This window comes from Durio zibethinus, chromosome 4 (assembly GCF_047325235.1).
Source record: "Durio zibethinus cultivar Kanyao isolate XHJ-2024 chromosome 4, ASM4732523v1, whole genome shotgun sequence".
NCBI classification, from domain to species: Eukaryota; Viridiplantae; Streptophyta; class Magnoliopsida; order Malvales; family Malvaceae; genus Durio; species Durio zibethinus.
This window is the reverse complement of record NC_143165.1, coordinates 29,601,990-29,624,513: the sequence shown is the minus strand read 5'-3', so window position 1 is coordinate 29,624,513 and position 22,524 is coordinate 29,601,990. Positions and strand designations below refer to the sequence as shown.

The 22,524-nt window shown below is 29.2% G+C and overlaps 1 protein-coding gene across 2 annotated transcripts; it reads right to left on the bottom strand.

Moving 5' to 3' along the window:
• Positions 1-142: 142 nt before the first annotated feature.
• Positions 143-13,082, bottom strand: LOC111287992 (uncharacterized). 2 transcript variants are annotated; one of them, XM_089759846.1, is made up of 2 exons: positions 12,421-13,082; positions 143-649 (listed from the first exon to the last, which is right to left on the bottom strand). In XM_089759846.1, the coding sequence occupies exons 1-2, from the start codon at positions 12,753-12,755 to the stop codon at positions 631-633; spliced, it is 354 nt and encodes a 117-aa protein (XP_089615972.1). In that variant the 5' UTR covers positions 12,756-13,082; the 3' UTR covers positions 143-630. The 2 variants fall into 2 exon arrangements, with proteins under 2 accessions (XP_089615972.1, XP_022734461.1); XM_022878726.2 differs by lacking the exon at positions 143-649 and adding an exon at positions 3,672-4,079 and having other exon boundaries at positions 12,421-13,074.
• Positions 13,083-22,524: the final 9,442 nt, after the last annotated feature.

Sequence of the window (22,524 nt, the reverse complement as noted above, 5' to 3'; positions counted from 1 at the left end):
ATTTTGTACTGTAGGAGGGGATTTGAAATTACATTACTTCAGTTACTAAATTGAGTCGAATAAATGCAGTAACAAAAATGAACAAAACTATTAAAAAACTAAGGTTCACATAACTTTCTATTAGGTTCGTGTTATTATTTGATCTCTTTGCATTCCCTAAAATCCTAAGATTACAAAACTACCGAATAAAAGAACAGTGCAAGTCGGTTAAATAAAGTTAAATTAAATTATTAAAAGTGAACTATTCTAAAAAAATAATATTACAAATGAAAATGAAATTAAGTTTATGTACGGACTACCATAAAAGCGTCAGGAGTAAGCCCAAATTAACAATATTGAAGCCCATTCAAGTTGGCCAATCAGCAGTACCTACTTGAGTCCGAATATATACCGCAGGGCTTTTTGCCCAGGCCACAGTTGTTGCAATTGTATTTTGTCTTGTTCCTTCTTATTCCAATTAGACGTGAAAAAGGACCTCGAGTTCCATTTGGATTCGGGGTGCGATGTAATCCAGGTCAAAAAGTAGTCTTCATTGCGCTAAGTGATACATTTGAATAGCAATTTACCAGGCAATTGAAGTCGCTGTCCTTTCAATTATAGACTGGACGGTAAATGTCATTGACCTCTACACTAGTCGGCTGCCGTTAATCTAAAATTGAAACAAAATATATTTTTCAATTATGACAATAGATTAATTTTGTTGAATGTAAAATTTAATTTTATTGTTAATGTTGCATTTATATTCAAATATATTCCTATAATTAATTTTAATCTTATAATAACAGTAGTTAATTTTATGCCATTATTATTTTTAATCTCATAAGTATCAATTTTATCGTTTAGTCAAATAAACTTTAAATAAATCAAATTAATAAAATCTCAAGTTAAAAATATAATATTTATATCTAATGTATTGTCAGTATATAAATGCTATACAATTTTAGTGTGCCACAAATCTGTTAGGTTAAAAAGCGTACAATCCAATTAAACAATCAAGTAGAAATATAATCAAATAATTAATCAATTATACAGAAAATACTAATTTAACATAGTTAGCCTCAATCGACCTATATCTATATATAAGAAAAAAAATTCACAAATTGTAAAGAATTACAAATAAACATCAACTCAAACACTCTTAAATAATACTCATTGACTTTCTCATTCCCCTCTAATCATATAGAGTATTCTCAATATAAACAAATATATAACCAAGTGCACCAATGCATCATACTTATATCGACTTTCTCATTTTCCTCTAGTTCACTCAAATATACACACCCATAAAGACATTTTCAATCTTTTTTAGTCTTATGATGTGTCTATCTAATAAAATCATATAACTCTCTTACATCATTTTCTCATAGTTAACCTTATAATGACTTCATATATTTATAAACATACCTATCAAGAATTTATTTCCTTTTAGAATTATTCTTTGTAACTAACTTACCTATCAAGAATCTATTTTCTTTTAGAATTATTCTTTGTAAGTTTTTTATCCATAAAACAATATCTAGCCAATCTTAAACAAATTTCTTATAAATTTTGAATTATTATTCCAAACAATCTCCATCTTGACTTAAATTCGATTAAATTATCAGTTTTTATGCTAGAATGCTTGGTTGCACTTACAATGGAAATCTAGTAACAATCTTCTCTTATGTCTTTATGGTTTACACAAACTGATTTCTCAACAAATGAACTAGAACTTCTCCTTGAATCGAGCTCTTCTAGATTTGCCTTTTCTCACATCTCAAACCAATGCTCTGATACCACTAGTTGTTAATCTCATCCATAAGCTTCGAACATGATTTTGATACCATTTGTTAGGATTACAATAGTTCTAATAGTAGTTGCTAGGCTAAAAATAGCCCATAATTAATTAAACACCAAAGTCAACGAAAACAAAATGAAACAATCAATCAACCACATAAAAGATAATAATTTAATGTAATTCAGCTAAACCAATTTATGTCCACAGATAAAAAAAAGATCAATTAGTTGTAGAGAATTATAAATATATCAATAAATCAACTTACTCAATAATTAATACTTATAAACCCTCTCATTCTCCTCTAGCCCTATGCAGTAATCTCAACCCAAACAAACATATATCTATGTACATACATGCATCATATTTATGTAAACCCTCTCATTGTTCTTTAGTTCACTTAAACATACACACCTATAAAGACTTTTTCAATCTCTTCTAGTCTTATAGAGTGTCTATTTAATAAAATCTTACAACTCTCTTACATTTTTTTCTCATATTTAACTTTATAGAGACTTAATCTATTTATAAATATATTAACTTGCCTATCAAGAATCATATTCCTCTTAAAATTCTTTTTTTTGTAAGTTTTTTATCTATCAAGCGATATCTAGTCAACCTCAAATAAATCTCTTATGAGATTTGAGTCACTATTCCCAACAAAATCATTACTTCATTAATAAATAAAACTAAAATTTAAAAGCTTAAATATCACAAAATATTAAATTAAAGATATTTTTTAATTTTAAATTTAGTAATAATGACGTGACAAATTAAAATGCACTAATAATAATTATATTATAACTTCTACTCTTAGTGCATCAAATATAATCTATGTACTTAAAATGACTATTAGCTATAAGTTTTGCCTTTGGATTCAGTAAACAAAATAGTCAGACATGGGATTTGGTTTCTATTTTGATTGGCAAACTCTCTCACATGCAAAATGCAATAAAAAAATTTGTAAGCTTGTCTCTTTTTGCTTTTTCCCTTTTTGGTAATTACCCTAATTTGAATTTTACTTTAGACCACTTCTTTGCCAAGCATCTCAAAACAAACGACAAACGACAAAAGATAAGAGACTAAATAATAAAAAATTGTTATTACGATTAAATTAATCGAATACTTTGTTTATAGGTTTGATTTTTTATATCAATAACCATTTTTATTGGATGATTTATCAATTTAATATAAATTTTCATTGAGACTTCTAATATACTCTTGCCCTTAAAATGAATAAGATAGTCTTTTTTCACTTAAAATTTTCAGTAAAAAAGTTAAATTTGCATGGAAAGAGCAGCCTCTTTTGATTTTTTTTTCTTGTGCTTAATTTGATAAGAATATGGTGATTAGTGGCTATATAAATATGTTTATTTCATTCTTTTTCTCTCTCTTTTGTGTTTTACTTTCAATTATAATGAGATATAAGAATCTTGATGTATGCTTTCAAGTTTGAATGGACCCAAAGGCCAACACAGTCCCAAAAAAATCCAAAGAAAAATACCAACACACAAAGATACAAAACAACTTTTTCTTTTAAGAGCATAACACTTTTAATTAGTGGATTCACTTTAGTTTGGAACCCATGCCCATGCCCACCTTTTCTACAATAAAACTCAAATTTTTGTCCAGTTTAGTGAATAAACCAAACCAACTAAAGCCAATGCCAAAGCCAGAAGGAAAGAACAATTGATTGCATAGATTGATGATAGATTTTGGTATACCTCTTTTTAGATATGCAAGGTTGCAAAGAACATAATTCCCTACTGTCAATTTCCCACTAGCATCTATTGTTTTTTTTTTTAAATACGATCAAAGGTATTTTCAAATTTTATATGAGGATAATCTTTTCCCTGAACGATTTTAATAATACACTCATTATATTGATTTACACTCTTTTCTTTGATCTCTTGTAATAATTTTATCAACTAATAATAAAATATTTTTTTAAAGATATAACATACTTAAAAGTTGATACAAAAAGGCTAGCTAGCCATTAGATGCTTTTCATGAGCCTATTTTGTAGTATGAAACAAAATTCCATTGTTTTTTTACTATTCTCCTAACACGTTTCTCTCGATAATGTAACAATTTTTGTTAGTAAAAAAAATACATGCAGGCTTTATTAGATATTCAAAATATTTTGAGTATTTACAATCCCATTTCCAAAAAACTACATACAAGATATATGGCAGATATGCTGGCTTTATGGCGATGATCTTTTATCCTTTACTAGCTGATACAAAGCTTTCTATACTTTGATGCCTAAGAATGTCCTGACGGTCGTTTCGAGTTGCCAGCTCGCCTAGGAAAATGGGAAAAGATAATATATATACAAAAAAATTAATTAAGCAAAGGCTTTGTAAAAATGCAACATATTAATTAGTTGTGGATAAGCAAGATTAAGAATTTACTTGATATAGTAGATAAAAAAAATAGAGAGATAAAAAATTGAAAAGAGAAAAGTGAAAAGATGGAAAATAGATTTTTTTTTATTAATGTGTTTGGTTGAGAAGATAAAAAAAAAATTGAAAATGATAGACAATATTGTATATATACAACACTTACTCTCACTTTTCTCATTTTTTTCTTTTAATTTTTTTTAATTTGAAAGGATTTGTTTTTGTAAATAAATGTAGAAAATAGTAATCTTTTCTATTCTTTTTTTTTTCATTTTTTTTCCTATCAAGTACACTTAAAAATAATTTTTTTTCTACTTTTTCACCATCTTCTATCTATCCTTCCACTTTTTCACTTTACCAACCATGTTGGAATAGCCGCACAAAATGAGTGGGCATATCCTATGTTTAGAAACCAACTACCCTGGGTAGGTTTCTTTAAATGAAAAAAATTGGCATGAGCACTTTACAAAATCAATAAAAATACCATATATTATTTTTTTTCTTGAATGAGTGGCATTCGACCTTTTTTTTTTTAAAGAGAAAAAAAATCAAGTTTCTTATGAGAAGAAAGAGAAAGGAAAAAAAGATATCAGTAGTTAACAACTGTCAGTGAAAAAATTCTTGCATTCAATATAAAAGATTTATATTATGGATACAAACAATTTTTATGTTGTGATTTTGTTTAACAACCAATAATTTAAGTTAGGTTTTTGCTTCCACTTTCACTAAACAAGTAAGTATATATGATTATATTTGTATACATATGTTGCATGAAAATTTATTTTACATTGGTATTAGAGCCAGGTGGCTTATTTTCTGATTTGTTTGTATATTTTTCATTACAAAAAAGAAATGATATGTTTTTGCATCATTGCGAACATCCAAAGGAGTTGACAAAAATTTTATATTCTTGATATAATTCATGCTATTATAATAATTTTTGGAATAAGAAAATGCCATTGATGTTTTGCCATTTTGGATCATTTTTTTTCTTAGTTTCAAGCAAAATTAAAAAGAATTATCCTTGTTAACTTTGGGATGTTAGATCACCCAAGAATGATTGAGATAGGCCTTACTCATTGTTTGGACTTATGTTGACTCATGAATTCATGATTTTTTGTTATATGTTAGTTACAAAAAATCATGAATACTTTTATGAGGACTCCTATTGTTCCGTGAACATTGGCATAACTTCTTAGAGTTATAAGGCTGACGATGGAATTAAGGCAATACCAAATGGATCCAAATGATGATATTGAAAGGAATATCATCAAGTTCAATGGCATGATCTAAGAATTTATCTAGTGTGGTAGCATGCACATTTGGAATGACCAGATCAAATAAGAAATGCTAATGGGTACATTTTTTTACTAATAAATAAAAAAATCTTTTTCAAGATATCTAAATGTCTTTGGGGAGTGATCCTAAGTATGAAACATTAATTAAGAATTTTATGAAGGAAAACGTGAGAATGGGAGCAAAGAAGAGTGCGACCTTTTCAATCTGCCCAAGTTCAGTCTGCCTAAGTCTCTATAGTAGGAAATATAAAATTTTTGGACCTTCATGGATGAGAAATGTTAATGCAAAACTATTAAAGAAATTTTTAAAATCTATCCCTATTCCTAGACAAGTCATTCAAAATGATTAGGATCCATGTTTTATTAACATTTAGTATGTATATATTTTTTATTATGAACATGTTTATGGATTTGAATTATGTTTTTGTAAGACTTGTTTGTTTGAAATCAATATACATGTTATTGATTATATGTTAGTAACCTTATGATTTATGAGAGTTCTAAGTTAAATGATATGTTCTATCTTAGAATAATTGATTTTATGCAATGAAATGAATTAGTCATAATTAAACACATTTTAAAAAAATGAAATTTGATTGCGAACATAGTGACTTTTTTTTCATTTTTTATATAAATAATTTTCATTGTTTTATTTGTGATATTATAGCAAAATTAGAAGTGTATAATGCTAGACATTAATTAGTGCATATGTCTCTCGAATGTAGAATTATACTTTAAAATAGCTTCTACTTTTAAAAGCATTATTACTGAGTTAAATAAGGGTAAGAAGCTAAATAACGATAATTATGAGATATGGAGTATGAAAATCTAATATGTACTTGAAGAATAAAAGGTTCTTAATGTTTTGAATAATGTTCTTGATGAGCCCAAAGAAAGGAATAAATATCAGCATAAGAGAGACCGAGAAGCATATGAGGCCTGGAAAAAAAAAAACTCCACTGCACGTGTTATGTTGGCTAGCAGTATAGAGAATGATATTATACGCTAGTTTCAATCTCATGGAATAGCCAAAGAGATGTAGAGTGCCTTGAAAGTAAAGTTTGGTGCTACTTTAGTTACCAAACTAACAAATTGAGACATCTCACTATCAAGTTTGACATATACAAAAAATAGTCAAATCATAATATGAGGCAACATGTGTGAGAGATATCAAACAAAATAAACAAGCTAAAGGAAGTGGACCACACTATAATAGATGAACAATAAGTTTAAGCTATTATTCATTCTTTGCCATATAGTTAGGAGAACATGAAAGTGCACTTTACTCACAATGAGAGTATAAGGATTCTCGATGATGTTTTTCATTATCTTTAACTGGAGGAAGATCATATGGAAACATCTAACCGTAGTGCTAATACTTATATAGTATCATCCAATTCAAAAGAAGCTTCGGGCTTTAAGCACATGCCATATGATAGGAACAAGGAGAAAGCTTCTAAGAGGCCAAAAAGTAGTCAAATTGGCAAAAGACAAGGTCATAAGGCTCAATCTAAGAAAATCAAACTAAAAGTCAAGTGCTTTAACTATGGCAAAAAAGGTCACTTTGCTTATAAATGTAATCAGCCAAAGAAGGTACAACCCTAAAGGCTTTTTTATGTAACGCTAAAAATACTATGTTTATTTCTAGTACTGTTATGATAATTGAATCACATTCTTTGTGGATTGCAGACTCAGAGACCATAGACCATGTAGCATGAGATAGGAATGCGTTCGTGGATTTTTATTGGATTTCACATGGAATAAAATGGATCTATGTAAAAAATAATTCAAGGATTGAAGTAAGGGGAATTGGTACCTAGAAGCTATACATGCATGGTGAAAAAACCCTTATCCTATATTATGTACTTTTTACTCATGATATTTGATAGAATTTGGTTTCTGTCACTGTTCTTCTTAGTTTAAAATTTGTTTTGAATTTCAACAGTATTGGTTTAGATTTGTATTTGGATATAACTTATTATGGATTTGGATATTTATCAGATGATTTTAGTATATTAGATATTATTCAATACAATAATCTAAGTTTTTTTCTTATGATTAATTCTAATGCGAATATTAATGTGAATATTTGGCATGCTAGACTTGGCTATATAGGTCAACAAATGATGGATAGATTAGCAAAAAAATGACTATTAGGCCCTATTGAAAAAGTTAATTTACCATTATGTGAAAGTTGTTTAGTGGGGAAAATGATAAGAAAACCATTTTGGTAAAGGAACTAGAGCTAAAGTTTCATTATAGTTGATACATTCTAACAGTTGTGGCCTAATGAATGTTAGGTCATGGAAAAGAGGTCAATATTTCATCACATTCATAAATGATTTTACATGCTTTACATTCGTCTATTTGATTTCTCATAAGTCTGAAGCATTAAAGTGTTTTAAAAAATAAATGACCTTGGTACAGAATTAATTAGATAGAAACATTAAAGCATTGAAAAAAGACCAAGGATGTGAGTATTTGTTTGATCATTTCAAACAATTATGCGATGAAAATGCAATTGATAGGTAGTTGACCATTCCTAGGATTCCATAACAAAATGGTGTTACTAAGAAAAGAAATAGGACTCTTTTGGAATGGAAAGGTCTATGATGACCTAAGTAAATTTGCCAATCACCTTTTGGGGTGATACGTTGTTAATTGCTGCCTATATACTCAATAGAGTGCCTTCCAAATTAGTTACATCCACCTCTTATAATTATAGATCGAAAGAAAACTTGATCTCAATAATTTGAGACCTTAGGGTTGTGCTACCTATGTGTATGAGACTGCTCATCCATATGGCAAGTTAGGTCTTCAAGGTAAAAAAAGTATATTTGTAAAATAGTCTGAGCATTCAAAAGGATACATATTCATAGGTAAACAATCAAGTGAGAGTGTAATTGAATTTGAATCTTAGGATGTCACTTTTCTAGAAAGTAAATTTTTAAATAGAAGTGAGATAGATTAGGAAATGTCCCTTTATAAGATTGATAAAGTAAATAATTTGTTAGTTCCAAATTAATTGATGCATGTTCCTTATCAACACCCAATAATATCTCATCCAAGTGGGATCATGACTAAAGATGATGAATTTGGTGAATTAGTTTCCCAAGAATCATAAGTCAGGCAAAGTAATCGTGAAAATATTCTCTAATGTCATTTTGACATAGAAGGAGAAGCATTTTTTATTACCCCACAAGACGAAGAAGAGCAAAAAAAAGTTAAAAAAGCTCTTTTATCTTTAAAAAAAAGTGAATAAAAACAATGAAAAAAGAGATAAAGTTTATGAGATTAAACCATGTTTGAGAATCGGTTGATCTTCTTAAGGGATGCAAAGCAATTGAGAACAAATGAGTTCTCAAGATTAAAAGTAAGTCAGATAGGACAATTGAAAGATATAAAGCCCGTTTGGTAGTGAAGGGATATACTTAATACTAGCCATTGTACACAGTTTAAATTTAGAGTTACATCAAATAGATGTGAAAATTACTTTTCTAAATGGAAGACTAAAAAAGAAAATCTATATGGAACAACCTATAGGTTCATTGACGAGGGTCAAGAGCACAAAGTGTACAAGTTATTAAAATTGATTTACGACCTTAAATAATCTTCTAGGTAGTGGTATATTAGATTTCATCAAGCAATAATTTCATATAATGTTTTCATGATTAATAAGGATCACTATGTGTTTATCAAAAAAGATAAAAATAAATTTTGATCTTGTCACTTTATGTAGATGATATACTATTGGCTGGCAATGATAAGGAGTATATCATTAAGGTGAAAACTTAGTTGTTCTCAAATTTTGAAATGAAGGACATGGGTGAAATAGCTTACATACTTGGGGTAAAAATTATGAGAGATTGTTCCAAGAAGTTGTTAGTTTTTTCACAATAACAATACATTAAAAAATTTCTTGAACAATTCAATATGTAAGATTACAAGCTGATAGATACCCATATGACAAATGTGAAGGCCTTAGTTAGAGAATATGTCTTGAGACTCCATAAAAAAAAGAACAAATGGTAAGAGTTTCTTACTCTAGTGTTGTTGGAAGTTTTATGTATGTTATATGTGCATAAGGTTGGACATCTGTTATGTCGATGGGTAAGGTAAATAGATATCAATCCAATCTAAGTCAACTTCTTGAAAAGTTGTTAAAAAAGATATTGAGATATCTAAAATCACTGTTGATTATTGTTGTGCTATCAAGTAAGTGATCTGTATTTGGTCAGCTATATAGACGTCGATTGGGAAGTAGATTTAGATGAAAGAAAATTTACCTCCCTCTACGTTTTCTTGTTGAATAATAAGACTATTTCATGGAGCAATAAAAAATAAACTTGTATAGTACTATCCATAATGGAAACTGAATTTGTAGCATGTTCAACGATAGTATAAAAAGTTGATTAGCTTAAGAGATTTTTGAAAATTTTAAGATTTAAGAACGATGAGTCCAACTTAGTGTTAATGAATTGTGATAGTCAAGTTACAATTGCATTCACAAAAGATCTCAAATATCATTTTAAGACCAAACATATAGATTCCAAGTATAACTACGTGAGAGACATAGTTGCACAAAAGAAAATCAACATGTAGTATATTTCTAAGCATAAGATAATTACAGATTCATTTACTAAGCCCATATTTAAAGATGTGTTTAATACCCATACGAGATCTTTAAGATTATATAGATGTTGAGCACATGTATGAAATGATGGTCTACTGAATAGAGAATTTTAAAGATGAAAAATGTATGATATTTTTTCATTTTAGTTAACTTATACTTAATACAATTAATGCCATTAAAGTTTAGTACTTTGTTTTGAGATACATGCACACATGTATATGTATATGTACATATTTGATATGATTCGATAAGTATGTTAAACAGATGATTGGTTTTCTCACACAGACAATTACTTCAATGGTTTGGCACCATGGAGATGAGATTATTTTGAAACTATAGATCGTAAGCCCACACTTAAAATGGAATCGCCTTGATAAAAGATCAAGATGAGGTTACTCGATATTGAGATTTGTGACCGAAGGTGAAACCTATAATTCACTTTGTCTATCTTAATATGCCAAGTGGAATTCCTATTGATTATATAAAATCAAGTAGAGTTGTAGACTCAAGTTAGATAATGGAAGTATCTAAACTATCACTTGTATGATATTGATATATAAATGATGAAAAACATATGCTCTTAAAAAAAAGTGATAATGTAACATGTGTTTCATACCACATGTGCATTGTTCTACCAACAAAGGTTATAAAAGAATAGATCTCTACTTCTTATTGTGTGAGACCCTTGAGATAAGAGTATCTCATATTTAGTACCCTCAAGAACCTTTGACTATTTTTTAAAGTTTTAGTTTAATGTTAGCTATCTTGGATTGTTGCCAATGGTCATGGATGATTCGATCTAATGGGGCATATCTGGATCACAGTTGAATTAAAATTGAGAGATTCTAGAAGAAGGGAAGATCATTCTGGTGTCATATTTGGTTGTTTTCACAAGTCGACCAATTATGCTTGAAATGTCAAACATAATTATGAATACATAAGTATATCATATAATATGATAAAAAAGAGATCGTAAGAAACTTGAAATGTGACTAAATGGGTCTAGGGTGCTGCATACTTACTCTACTTATACTTGAAAGTTACTATACATACCTAACAATTATATAAGTGACTAGATCTAATTATGAGTTGCTATATGCACTTAACAGTTGTATATCAACTGAGCTCTCGAAGTATGCTAGTTACATTGTTTATTTCCTTGTATGAACCTGAATAAAGAAAATGTTCTCAAGATCATAGGAGTTTAACACTCATTCTATGTTAGTAGGAGATGTTGGAATAGCCACATAAAATAAGTAGGCATATCCCACGTTTAGAAACCAATTACATTGGGCAGTTTTCTTTGAATGGAAAAAACTACCACGGGGAATTTACAAAATCGATAAAAATATTGCCTATCTTTTTTTTCTTGAATGAATGGCATTCAACCATTTTTTTAAAAGAGAAAAATATAAAAGGTTTCCCATGAGAAAAAAATGGAGAAAGTGAAAAAGAGATATCGGTAGTCAATAGCTTTTAGTGAAGAAATTCTTACATTCGATGTGAAGAACTTATGTTATAAATACAAATAATTTTGATATTGTGATTTTGTTCAATGACCAGTAATTTAACTCAAGTTTTTGCGTCCACTTAACAAGTAAATATATATGATTATGTTCATTTATATATCTTGCAAAAAAAATTTTCTTACAAACCAAACATACCCTAAGATGGAATAAAGCGAAGTCACATGCTTTATTTCCTCTTTCTTCGTCGTAAGTTGCTAATGGAGATTAAAACATAATGGACCACACATATACAATAAGATTCAATGTAACAGTTAAAAGCATATATATATATATATATATATATATATATATATATATATATATATATACACACAAATGCCTCCAAGATTTCATGGAGTGTTTTTAATGTATTATTATTTGAGAACCATTAGTCTACAATTAAAGGAAAAAGTCTTTTTTTTTTTCTTGAAATCATAAAAAATTCAATCTTAATTACTGAAATTAAAAACTTAATATTTTAACAACAAATCATGAAACTGTTGACAAAGCTATTTTTCCATATGTATAAAAACACACTCGAATTGAAAGACATATATATATATATATATATATATACTAAGTCGAATGAAAAACTGTAGCATGCAAAAATTACAGCTTAATTACAACAATTCCTAAAAATTTGAAAAAGGAAATTGAAGAAAGACTTATTAGGAAAATACAAAATTTATACTAATTTTTCCTTCCCATGATATTAGAAAAATAAAAGAATATATATTTTTAGCATATAATTGATATGTATGTTAGCTAGATACTGTATAATTTAGTAAAATTAATGGAAGCACACCTGTTATGAATAGGATCTGGTCCATTAGGCACTCCTCTTTTGCTCATGTAGTTGAGATCCAGCAGTGGGTGCAAGACGCTTGACTTTCCTCTACCGAATACCTTCTTCACATGCTCCTCCTGCTGCAGCTCCCCCGTCGACGACGATGACTGATGATCAGTCTTCGATGTCGTCTTTGTTTTGTTTCCTTCACTTTGCAGGGTCCCAACTACCATAACTAAGATAAACCCCAAAACTATAAGAGCTCCAAAGAATCCAAACAGGGTTTTAAACGACAAAAAACTACTACTACTACTACTACTACTACTACTACTACTACTACTAGGTCCGGCCATGATTAATTATTTTCCTTTAGACTTTCTATAATTTTCCAGGACTTATAAAGGAGGGAGGAAAATGATGAATGGAATAAGGGTTACGTGCGGGCTAAGGCAAGAATTTTTTGGTATTGTTTAGGGCGATGAGATAGGCAGTTGGGGTTTTTTTTTTTTAACTTGGTGGCTGGTATTCTTTATAGAGGGGTGGCTCTACAGTCGATTCTCTGTTACTTTCTTGAAGAGAGGACACAGCTGAGCTAGCAGGTTTCGAACGTTTCTTTTCTTTATCGCTGATGTTTCTTTTGCTTTGAGTTTTGGTATTTTCATGCATTACTGAGGTTCATTTCGCATGTGGTGGGAGGGACTCTCACAAGTCTCCAATTATAAAAGCACGTCTCACCGTATTTTCAAATGAACCTTAATTAGTACAAATCACTACGTGCCTACAGTCTCTTGTAAAGTTAAAAGCTCCCAAATTAATAAGTTAATTTTCAACGCTAATTGCCAGTTTTTTTGTTTTAGGAACTATCTCCTCGAACATGATGAGAATTTATTCCTCAACAAAATAAAGCTATTTCTCAACTTCAAATTATATGCTTTTGTCCAATAAAGTGGAGAAAGGCCGTATGTAACAAACAGTACCGTACATCACTGAAAACGCTATGAATCCTCCCATTGATTGGTGGGGTTGCTATTCAAAATGCTAGGGTATTAACTGAGCACATTATAATTAGATGTTTTCAGATGGGATTCATTTGTAATAAAACACCATATGTGCCGATAAAGATTGGTTCAATTGGTAAGATTATATTACTTTGTTTGTAAGGTTTAGGTTTGAGTTTCGCTACCAATAATTTTTTTAATAAATGACTTGTAAATTCAATATATTTTAGAATGAAAAAACCTCTGTCACTTTAAACTTTTTGCAAAATATATATATAAATATTTATATTCTTAATTTGAGTGTCTAGGTCTATATATATATATATATATATATATATATATATATATATATATATATACTCAATTTGTTTTGTTTCAACTGTCTATGGGTATAGATAGCGTCAAATGAGAATTTGCGGCCTAAGGAGTAGATTCTTATGCCCACGTTTGGTGTTGAACTTACACTTCCCAAACATAATAAAATTAGTAGTAACTGATGCCGACATCTATTGCATTTGCAACTCAGTCCGGCCAACAGCCATGGTCAACAAGTTTATGCCCTCACCATTTGAACCACTCTTAGTTGGGAGTTGCTAATTTAATACTTTCGTTTCTGTTTGTGATCTCTTTGAATATATATATATATATCTTCAAGGAATTTATGGACACGAATACCAGAATAGACTGAGACAGGAATAGGAGAAGGTTCTTTTACACAAGAATGAGCTTTTGACTAGCTATAGGGTGGAATATAAGCACAGCGATCCATATTCCATGGGGCAAAAGCTGAGCATGTGGCACATTTTGTCTTATCATACCATTTTAATCTTAATTTCGAAACAGAAAAGTGTTGTGTTTGGAGAATCCAATGCTTCCCACTGTAATGGCTTCTGATTGAAGGTAACATCACCCTCTTGGGGAGAAGACATATTGATACCCCAAAGATTTAAGTGCAAAATAGTTATATATATACGGTTCCATTTACTATTATATATGCTAGTGATTTTGACATGTTGCACAGTTGTGCAAATATGGGAGTTGGAGGCATGCGTCGTCTTTCTCTGATTGGAATAATTATTTGAAATGATCTCAATTATCACATCAAAGTAAGCAGAAGACTCTGTTGATTTACCTTTGATTCCAAGCAGTTTTGAGTAACTGGAATGCTGGTCGGCTGAATAGAGAATCTCACTCAGGACTAACAGGTTTTGCCCATCTCCCTCTCAGCTCAGGCAATGAAAGTAAATTTATTTAAGGAAAAAGGAAAAAATATATAGAGAGAAAAGGCTAGAAACAGAGGTTAGCCTTAGCTAGAAGACTTGTAATTGAAGTCTGCTGGAGGTCAAATTTTATCAACAAATTAAAGCTATTCAGGTAAGAACGTGAAGTTGATATAGAAATGAGTGGAAGAGAAAGAATTAATGCTGATCAAAACGCCTAAAACCGTTCATATATACATGGAAAATCCGTGTAGAGCTGGCAATGTTAACTCAATTGAAAAATTCATCCAACTTGTTTGAACTGGATCTGATACAATCCAATTTGATTAAGAAAAAATAATTCAAATTTGCCAAACCTAAATCCGAAATAATCTAAATACAAAATAATTTAAACCTGAACAACTTGAAAGGTTAATCCAAAATTAAATTGCTTTGATTTTAAATGTTAATAATTCGGATTCAATGCTAACTTAAATCCAAATAATTCGAGGGTTATATTCAAAAAATTTGAACTTAAAATTATCCAAATTTAAGATAAATCCAATCCAAAATAATTTTATTTTTTTTCATTCACAATGATCTAACTCGAAATAACACAACTCAAATCTAACTTATCTGCCTAATTAACACCTTTAAATCCATGGGAATCTTATGGCCAAAAAAAAAAAAAAACCATGGGAATCTTAAAGCAGACATTAATAAAGCATGTTTTGTTAGAAAATGTTGAACTGGCCAATCTTTTTCACACTTACCTTAAATGTACATCAGTGTTTATCCGGGTATAATTGATCAGTCAAATACAGCTCCGGTCGAGCACTCTTATGATAAGATCATGATAATGGACAACTCTTTGATTTGAAGCTTCAATGACGAGTTTATATGGGAATCCAATCCAATAAAAAATGGCTTCTCAGCTGTACAATACAATCCAGTTGGCAGACATGACATGGGCTACAATCAGACTGATCTTGTCAATGTAACCGGATTTTCGCATCGTCTAAGATTTTGTTCTTTTGAAAAGCTTTTAGTCGCAGTAGCTAAAACGACCTTCATACCATCAACGTAAGTTAACAATTTAGGATCTAATAATGCCGTACGAAGTTACAGAAAACAACATTGAAACACAAGTTTGCACATTAATTGAACTGTTCTATCTTCAATTTTACATTCATAATAAAGCTTTAAGAAATCGCTATTGCTATTGGTTCAAACATTATTTTTTTTTTGGATAAATTGTATTTTATTTATCCAAGCAAGCCTAGTTGTGCTACAAAGTAACTATCCAACTATCTCTACAATTTATTAACAATCTATTCTAGCATAGTTACATTTAGGTTCCAAGCATTGCATAACTCTTTATTGATTGTATTTGTAGCAATATGGCTCAGCCCCGGTAACCGTATTCGAACATCATCTTTAATTCGATTTTGTAGCTGTGTTGTTGTCTCCTCTTTTTGCTCGAATATTCTGGAATTCCTTTCCCTCCATACGTGGCATATGCAGGCATTCCATGCCAGTCTCAAACTGATGGATATCAATGCATTCCCTATTGCCAAGTCTAATTATGAACCCCAATTCTCCACTACTCTGTGAATTTTGCATAAACGAAGCAACCGCTGCCAGACTTTCTTTAAGTATGCATAGCTAAAGAACGTATGATCTCTTGTTTTTGGCTTCAGTCTTGCATAGCTTGCACCTGTCATTAGTCTCCATTCCCTAGGCTTTCAACTTATCTTTGGTCGGTAGTCAATTCAAAATAGCCATCCAGGAGATCAATGGGTGCTTTGGAATATGGTATGTGAACCATATTAGCCTGTGCCATTTGACCTTTTCTTGCTTAAACTTAAGGATCTTTCATACAATAGTAGTAGAATAATTTTTTGGAAAAAGCCAAACTTCTACTTTATCTTCCACCTTAATGAACTGCCAAGTAATTTGCCTTAATTGCAACAACTTCCTCCAACTCCAGTTGCTATTTAGTTGAATTGAAATTTGTTAAACATTGTATATATCTAATTTTGTTCGAGACAATCTAGCTAGTTGTGAGGTTCATAAAATTCAACCCGGTTCAAATTCAATATTTTTTTAATTTTGACAAATTTTACAAAATCAAACTTGAGACTAATTTGACCCAAATGTCCTAAGGTCAAACTTGGTCAAACCTGATCAAACAAAATCAAATTTTATCAAAATTGATAAAAAATAGACAAACTAGATTTGAACTCGAGTCAATTTTTCAAAATTCACAACGAAATGGGATTAATAAGGTTTGAAATTGAAGTTTATGATTTTAAAGCACTAAAAACTTTTATTTCATTTTGGATAGGATAAAATTACTAAAATATCCTTTATAAGTATTTTTGTAATTTGACCTTCTCGAAGTTAAATTTTCATGAAAACTTTTAGATTATATTTAAATATTATTTTATAATTTTTGATTCATAAAAAACCATGATCACACCATGAGAGATGTGAAATTACCAAAATACCCTTAAGAGTATTTTTGTAATTTGACATTTCTAATGTTGAATTTTTGCAAAATACTCTAGATCATGATTTTATACTATTTTATGATTTTTAATGCTTTAAAAACTTTGATCTCATTTCGGAAGATATGAAATTATCAAAATACCTTTATGGATAATTTTGTAATTTGACCTTCTTCGGGTTAGTCTTTTACAAAAACTTTTAGATTATAATTTGATGATTTTTTGTACGTTAAAGTCATTAAAATGAAGAAGGGATCATATTTCTCTAAGGAAATTACATAAAAATAAAAAATTTTCTAACAAGAGGTAAAATAATCCTTTCATTTGGTTCAAGCAACATTAAAAATACAAACTTTAGACATGAACATTTTTAATCATGGGATGATCTTGAAGGCTTGAATCTAAAGGTGAAAGTTAGCTCATTACATAACAAAATAAGGGAGAAAGAATGACTAGTAGATAAAAATTTGATCCAAGGGTTTGCATGGCTTGTGCATGAGATATTTACTTTTCATTAAGGGTTAGAAAAAAAAAAAAGAAGGCAACAGGAAAATTGATGAAAAAACAATGAGAAAAAATAGAGAAAAATTTAGAGAAGCTTAAAAAACATATAATTTTTACTACTCCTTTTTCTTTGTATTTTCATAGCATTCCATAACATTATTCATATTTTTCATATCATTCAACCTTTAGTTTTTCTTTTGTTTTTCTTGAGAAAGTTCATAGTTTTTCATCTTTTTTAGTCCAAGTTTGAATCAAGATTTCATCCAACCAAACAATAGTTTGAATTGAAATCAAAAGAATCAAGCAATAAAAAATAAATTCACCATTAAAATGCTTATGAGAGGTTAGGCCAACCTCTATCCTTCCCCTAGCCGAACCTTGCTTGGCTTGTTTTGGATGATTTTTTTGCTTTAGATTATGTATATGGATGTTTGGATTATTGGTTTACTTGTTATTTGCATGTATGTTGGTTAGTTTAGTGGTTTGTGTATAGTGTTTAGCTAGTATTCTTGTTTTTCGAGTTTCTCTTTTAGATAATTTATAACATTTTGATGAAGTTCCTTTCATGATAAAAATTCTTTCATATGATAGTTGTTTTGATGTTTTATGCATGTCTAAATTAAATAAAATGGTAGCATTTTGTAAAAGGCCAAATTGAGCATTCGGCCAAGTTTGGGAAAGCTTGGCTGAACCTTCTATTTGTTTTTTATGACTAAATGTTGATCATGATATATGTATTTGCTTATGTTTTTAATTTTTTTTTTAAATTTTCTATGTGTTTGATGAAATTTTCAATGAACAAAAATGTTATATTAGTAGACTTTTGGTGATTTTATATTATTTGCATGAATTTAAAAACAAAAAAAATATGGTGAAACATATCTTTGATTTTTTTTAAACCATTATATTTTATCTACTTTTACCGTATTTTTGTATCCATGTTTAATTTATAATATATTTGTAAATATGCTTCATGCATTTAAGTTTGCATCTTCTTTAATGGTATTTTGGTAATTTTTGTCACATTATTCTTATGCCTCAAAGTTTACATTTTTATCAATGTCATTTCAGTAATTTTGTTACATTCATCAAAATTTACATCTTTATTAATGGTATTTAAGAAATTTGTTTCATGCATTCCAAAATTGATTAAAAATTTGCAAGTGCATAGAATCTTACAAATAGTAAAAAAAGGATCGTTCCCATAAAAATTGAAAATATGAATCAAAATTATCTCACCCTTACTTGTACTTGGAGAATTCAAATAAGTATGCACAACAGAATCTAACTTATGCAAATTAAACTTAAAACATGCAATAACTATAAAACTAATATAAAATCAAACTAAAGCTAATGCAAATAGATAGTGAATATAACTTATAGAACTATGCAAAAACTAACTAACCTTTTAAACTAATCAAATTAACAAGAACTGAAAGCAATATAGACCAATTAAATAAAAACAGAATAAGATCTAAGCTAAATAATTCAATAACATGCAATATACGAATTAAATTTACCAACCTAGAACTAAACCTAATTGACATAAATTAAATTAAATAGCAAATGATTGATACAAATTTAACTTAAACTTAAATTATCTAACTGTAATCAATTATTAAAACATGCAATTAAACTGTTATTAATTTAAATTAATCTATTGAAACAAATTAAAACAGAATTTAAAAATAACCCAAATAACAAGAATCGGATCTACTACACCTTAGTATCATGCAACATGTAGACCTCAATCAATTAAACCTAAACCAAATGTGAATAAGAACTAAAGATGCAACAATCAACTTAAAATCAAATAAAAAAGCAATAATAGAATTTGGTTTTAATTAAGAATAAACAAACCAAATGAATTAGCAAAAACTCATGCAATTAAACTAGATTCAAACCCTAATCATGCAATTCATGCAATATAAGCAATAACCAAATTACATCCAATCTTAAAAACATCAACCTAAAGCCTTAATAATAATTGAATTTGCATTAATTCCTAAAATAGTAGCTAAATTGAATGGATTGAACGAGGATTAAAGCAAAATCGAAACTTACATTCATCAAAAAGGCAAAACCAAATAGCAAAATAATCTTTAAACCAATTACGATAAAATATAAGCAAAATTGAATTGAAAAGAATACGTAAAATAGAATTTAATTGAATTAAAAGTTAAAAAGAATGTGCAAATTGAATTTAAAATAGCAGAAAATTGAAAGAACAATAAATCTTTAAAACTAAGAGTTTGAAGGCTAATGAAAACTTGAAGAAAACTTAAAACAATAAAACCTAAAGATCAGTTTATCACACTAACCTTTTTACACCATTTTTCTAAGACTTAACGGGGTATTTATAAGCAAAAGAACCCTAGAACCATTCAGTGAAAGCTTGGACTTCAATTGGCTTGACACATTTTTTATTGGAATAAAACTCTTTAACCAAGAAAGCTTTTTGAAGTTGAATACAAATAGAACTCTTCAAAAAGAACTCTTATAAATCAATTCTTGTCTTCTAGATCATACCCATCATGTAACAAGCTTGGACTTCAATTGGTTATACACATTTTTTATTGGAATAAAACTTTTTAACTAAGAAAGCTTCTTAAAGTTGAATACAAGTAGAACTCTTCAAAAAAAAATCTTATAAATCAATTCTTGTCTTATAGATCATAACCATTATGTAACAACTTAAAGAAGAAAGAATGCAAAAACCAAAATCTTGCATGCCAAAAATGTACATTCAACTATGTATACTCACCTTTTAAAAATCATCTTCAAATGTTTTGATCTTGAACTCTTAAATTACATACATAACTTAGTCTTGAATTTTAAATAGAAAATTAAAATTTTACTTCAACAAAAAACACTAGCTTTGCCACCCATAATGAATGATATTTATAACTCATGCAAATCCTACTTCAAGTAAGAATAGGAATACCAAATCCTAAAATGAATAGGAAATTCAAATCCAAGTAAAAAAACTAAATAGAATTATCACTTCATTATACCACATCATCCTTCATGTCATCTTTCTTAACAAATAAGAAAAGACTCTATGTCATGTTATCTATTAGTAATCCTATGTATGTGCACCTATGTAAGTTACCATATATTTGTATTCACTTGAAATTATAATTCTACACTCCATTATAGCCGAAATTACCAAAATTAAATTTTACATGAATTTTCTTCATTTTTTTCAAGATTGCATAATTTTAACTCTCTTAAACTCCACAAAACCAATCTTGAATATCTTTCCCATTCTTTAACTCTAAGATTTTCAAGAAAACTAAGAACTTTCGATAACATAACAAGAATTTCAAGATTTACCAATATTCATTCTTTTTTTCAAGATTTCCTACAAAATAGAAAATTAAGCCATTTAGAAGTAAAAGACTCTTGTTATGCTAAAAACTAAGCAAAAATCAACAATTAAAGCACTATAAATAACTTTATTTTATAGAGTTATCAAACTTTTAAAATTAAACTTTTGTTTGTCCTCAAGAAAAATAAAACTAAGCTAGGTAAAATGTTAAAGATCAAAATACACATTTCCATAATTCATAGTTTTAAATATTCCTTAAAACTTGCATGATGAATATAACTTAAAAGAAAATCATAAGTATAGATTCAACTTAAGAATCATTTAAGAATAAACTTGTATTTCAATAATAAATTTTCGTGTGTATGTAAATAATCTATCTTATCTAAATGCAAGACATTTTAACTAAAGCTATGCAAATACGAAATCAACATAAAATCTCAAAAGCATGCAACAAATTAGCACATGCACCAAGATCACATAAAACTTTATCAAAGTAAAGATTATTTATATAATAACAAATGGAAAAACTCCCTGGATCATAAAGCTTTTGTGGCAAATTCTTTTAAAGCATAATACTATACTCCTCAATAAGTATAGCCTCGTTCAATTCTTCTTTGCCTTTGCCTTAATTACAACTTTTTCCTCTCACTAACATTTTTTACAATTGGTTTAACCTTTTTTGCCATGTCTTCCTCCTCAAGCTCATCCTTACTAGGGTCCTCTTCTATTTTTGCCAACATGGGTTTCTCAATAAAATGAACTTGCCTCATAACCCTATTCAACTCCTTTTCCTCTAGTAAAAATAGCATTCACTTGCTTTTTACCTTGTTTTTTTGGGTTTTGCTCAGTGGGGCTAGGTAAGGTTTCTTAGGGGCGACTATTAAAGCCATTTGTTAACTGACCCACTTGTACTTCCGAGTTCTTTATGGAGGCTATTTGGTTTTGTAAGATTTGGAGGAACATTTCTTTCAATGATGGTTTCTTTTCTTGAGGTGGTAGAGGTTGATGATATTGTTGTAGTGGTGGTTAATGGAAACTATATGGTTTCATTGAATACAATTTTGAAGGTTGACCTTGGTTATTACCCCATGAAAAGTTAGAATGTTGCTTCCACTCTGGGTTGTAAGTGTTAGAGTAAGGGTTAAATTGTTGCTTGTGTTAAGCAACATAATGAAAAGGTTCATTCTAATAGGATACTTATCTAAACTATGGTTCTCCCCACAATTATCATAAGAAATAAAAAGACGTTAGATGACATTAACAAGACCAGGGGAAAGGTTGGTTCCTAAATTGTCAATCCTTTTGGCTAAGGCAAACACTTGAGAAATAAGAGTAACAAGTGCATCAAGTTCATATATCCTAGTAGATTTCTTAGGTACAAACCTTTCATTGGCCTACTCATAATTGTTCATGACCATCTCCTCAATTAGATCATAAGCCTCATTTATAAATTTACTCATTAAAGGCCCATCAGCAGTGGCATCTATCATGGTTCTAGCTTACCTCACCAGCCCATTATAAAATATTTACACTTGTAATCATTTTGGTGAACTATGGTAAGGGTACCTTCTTAACAACAC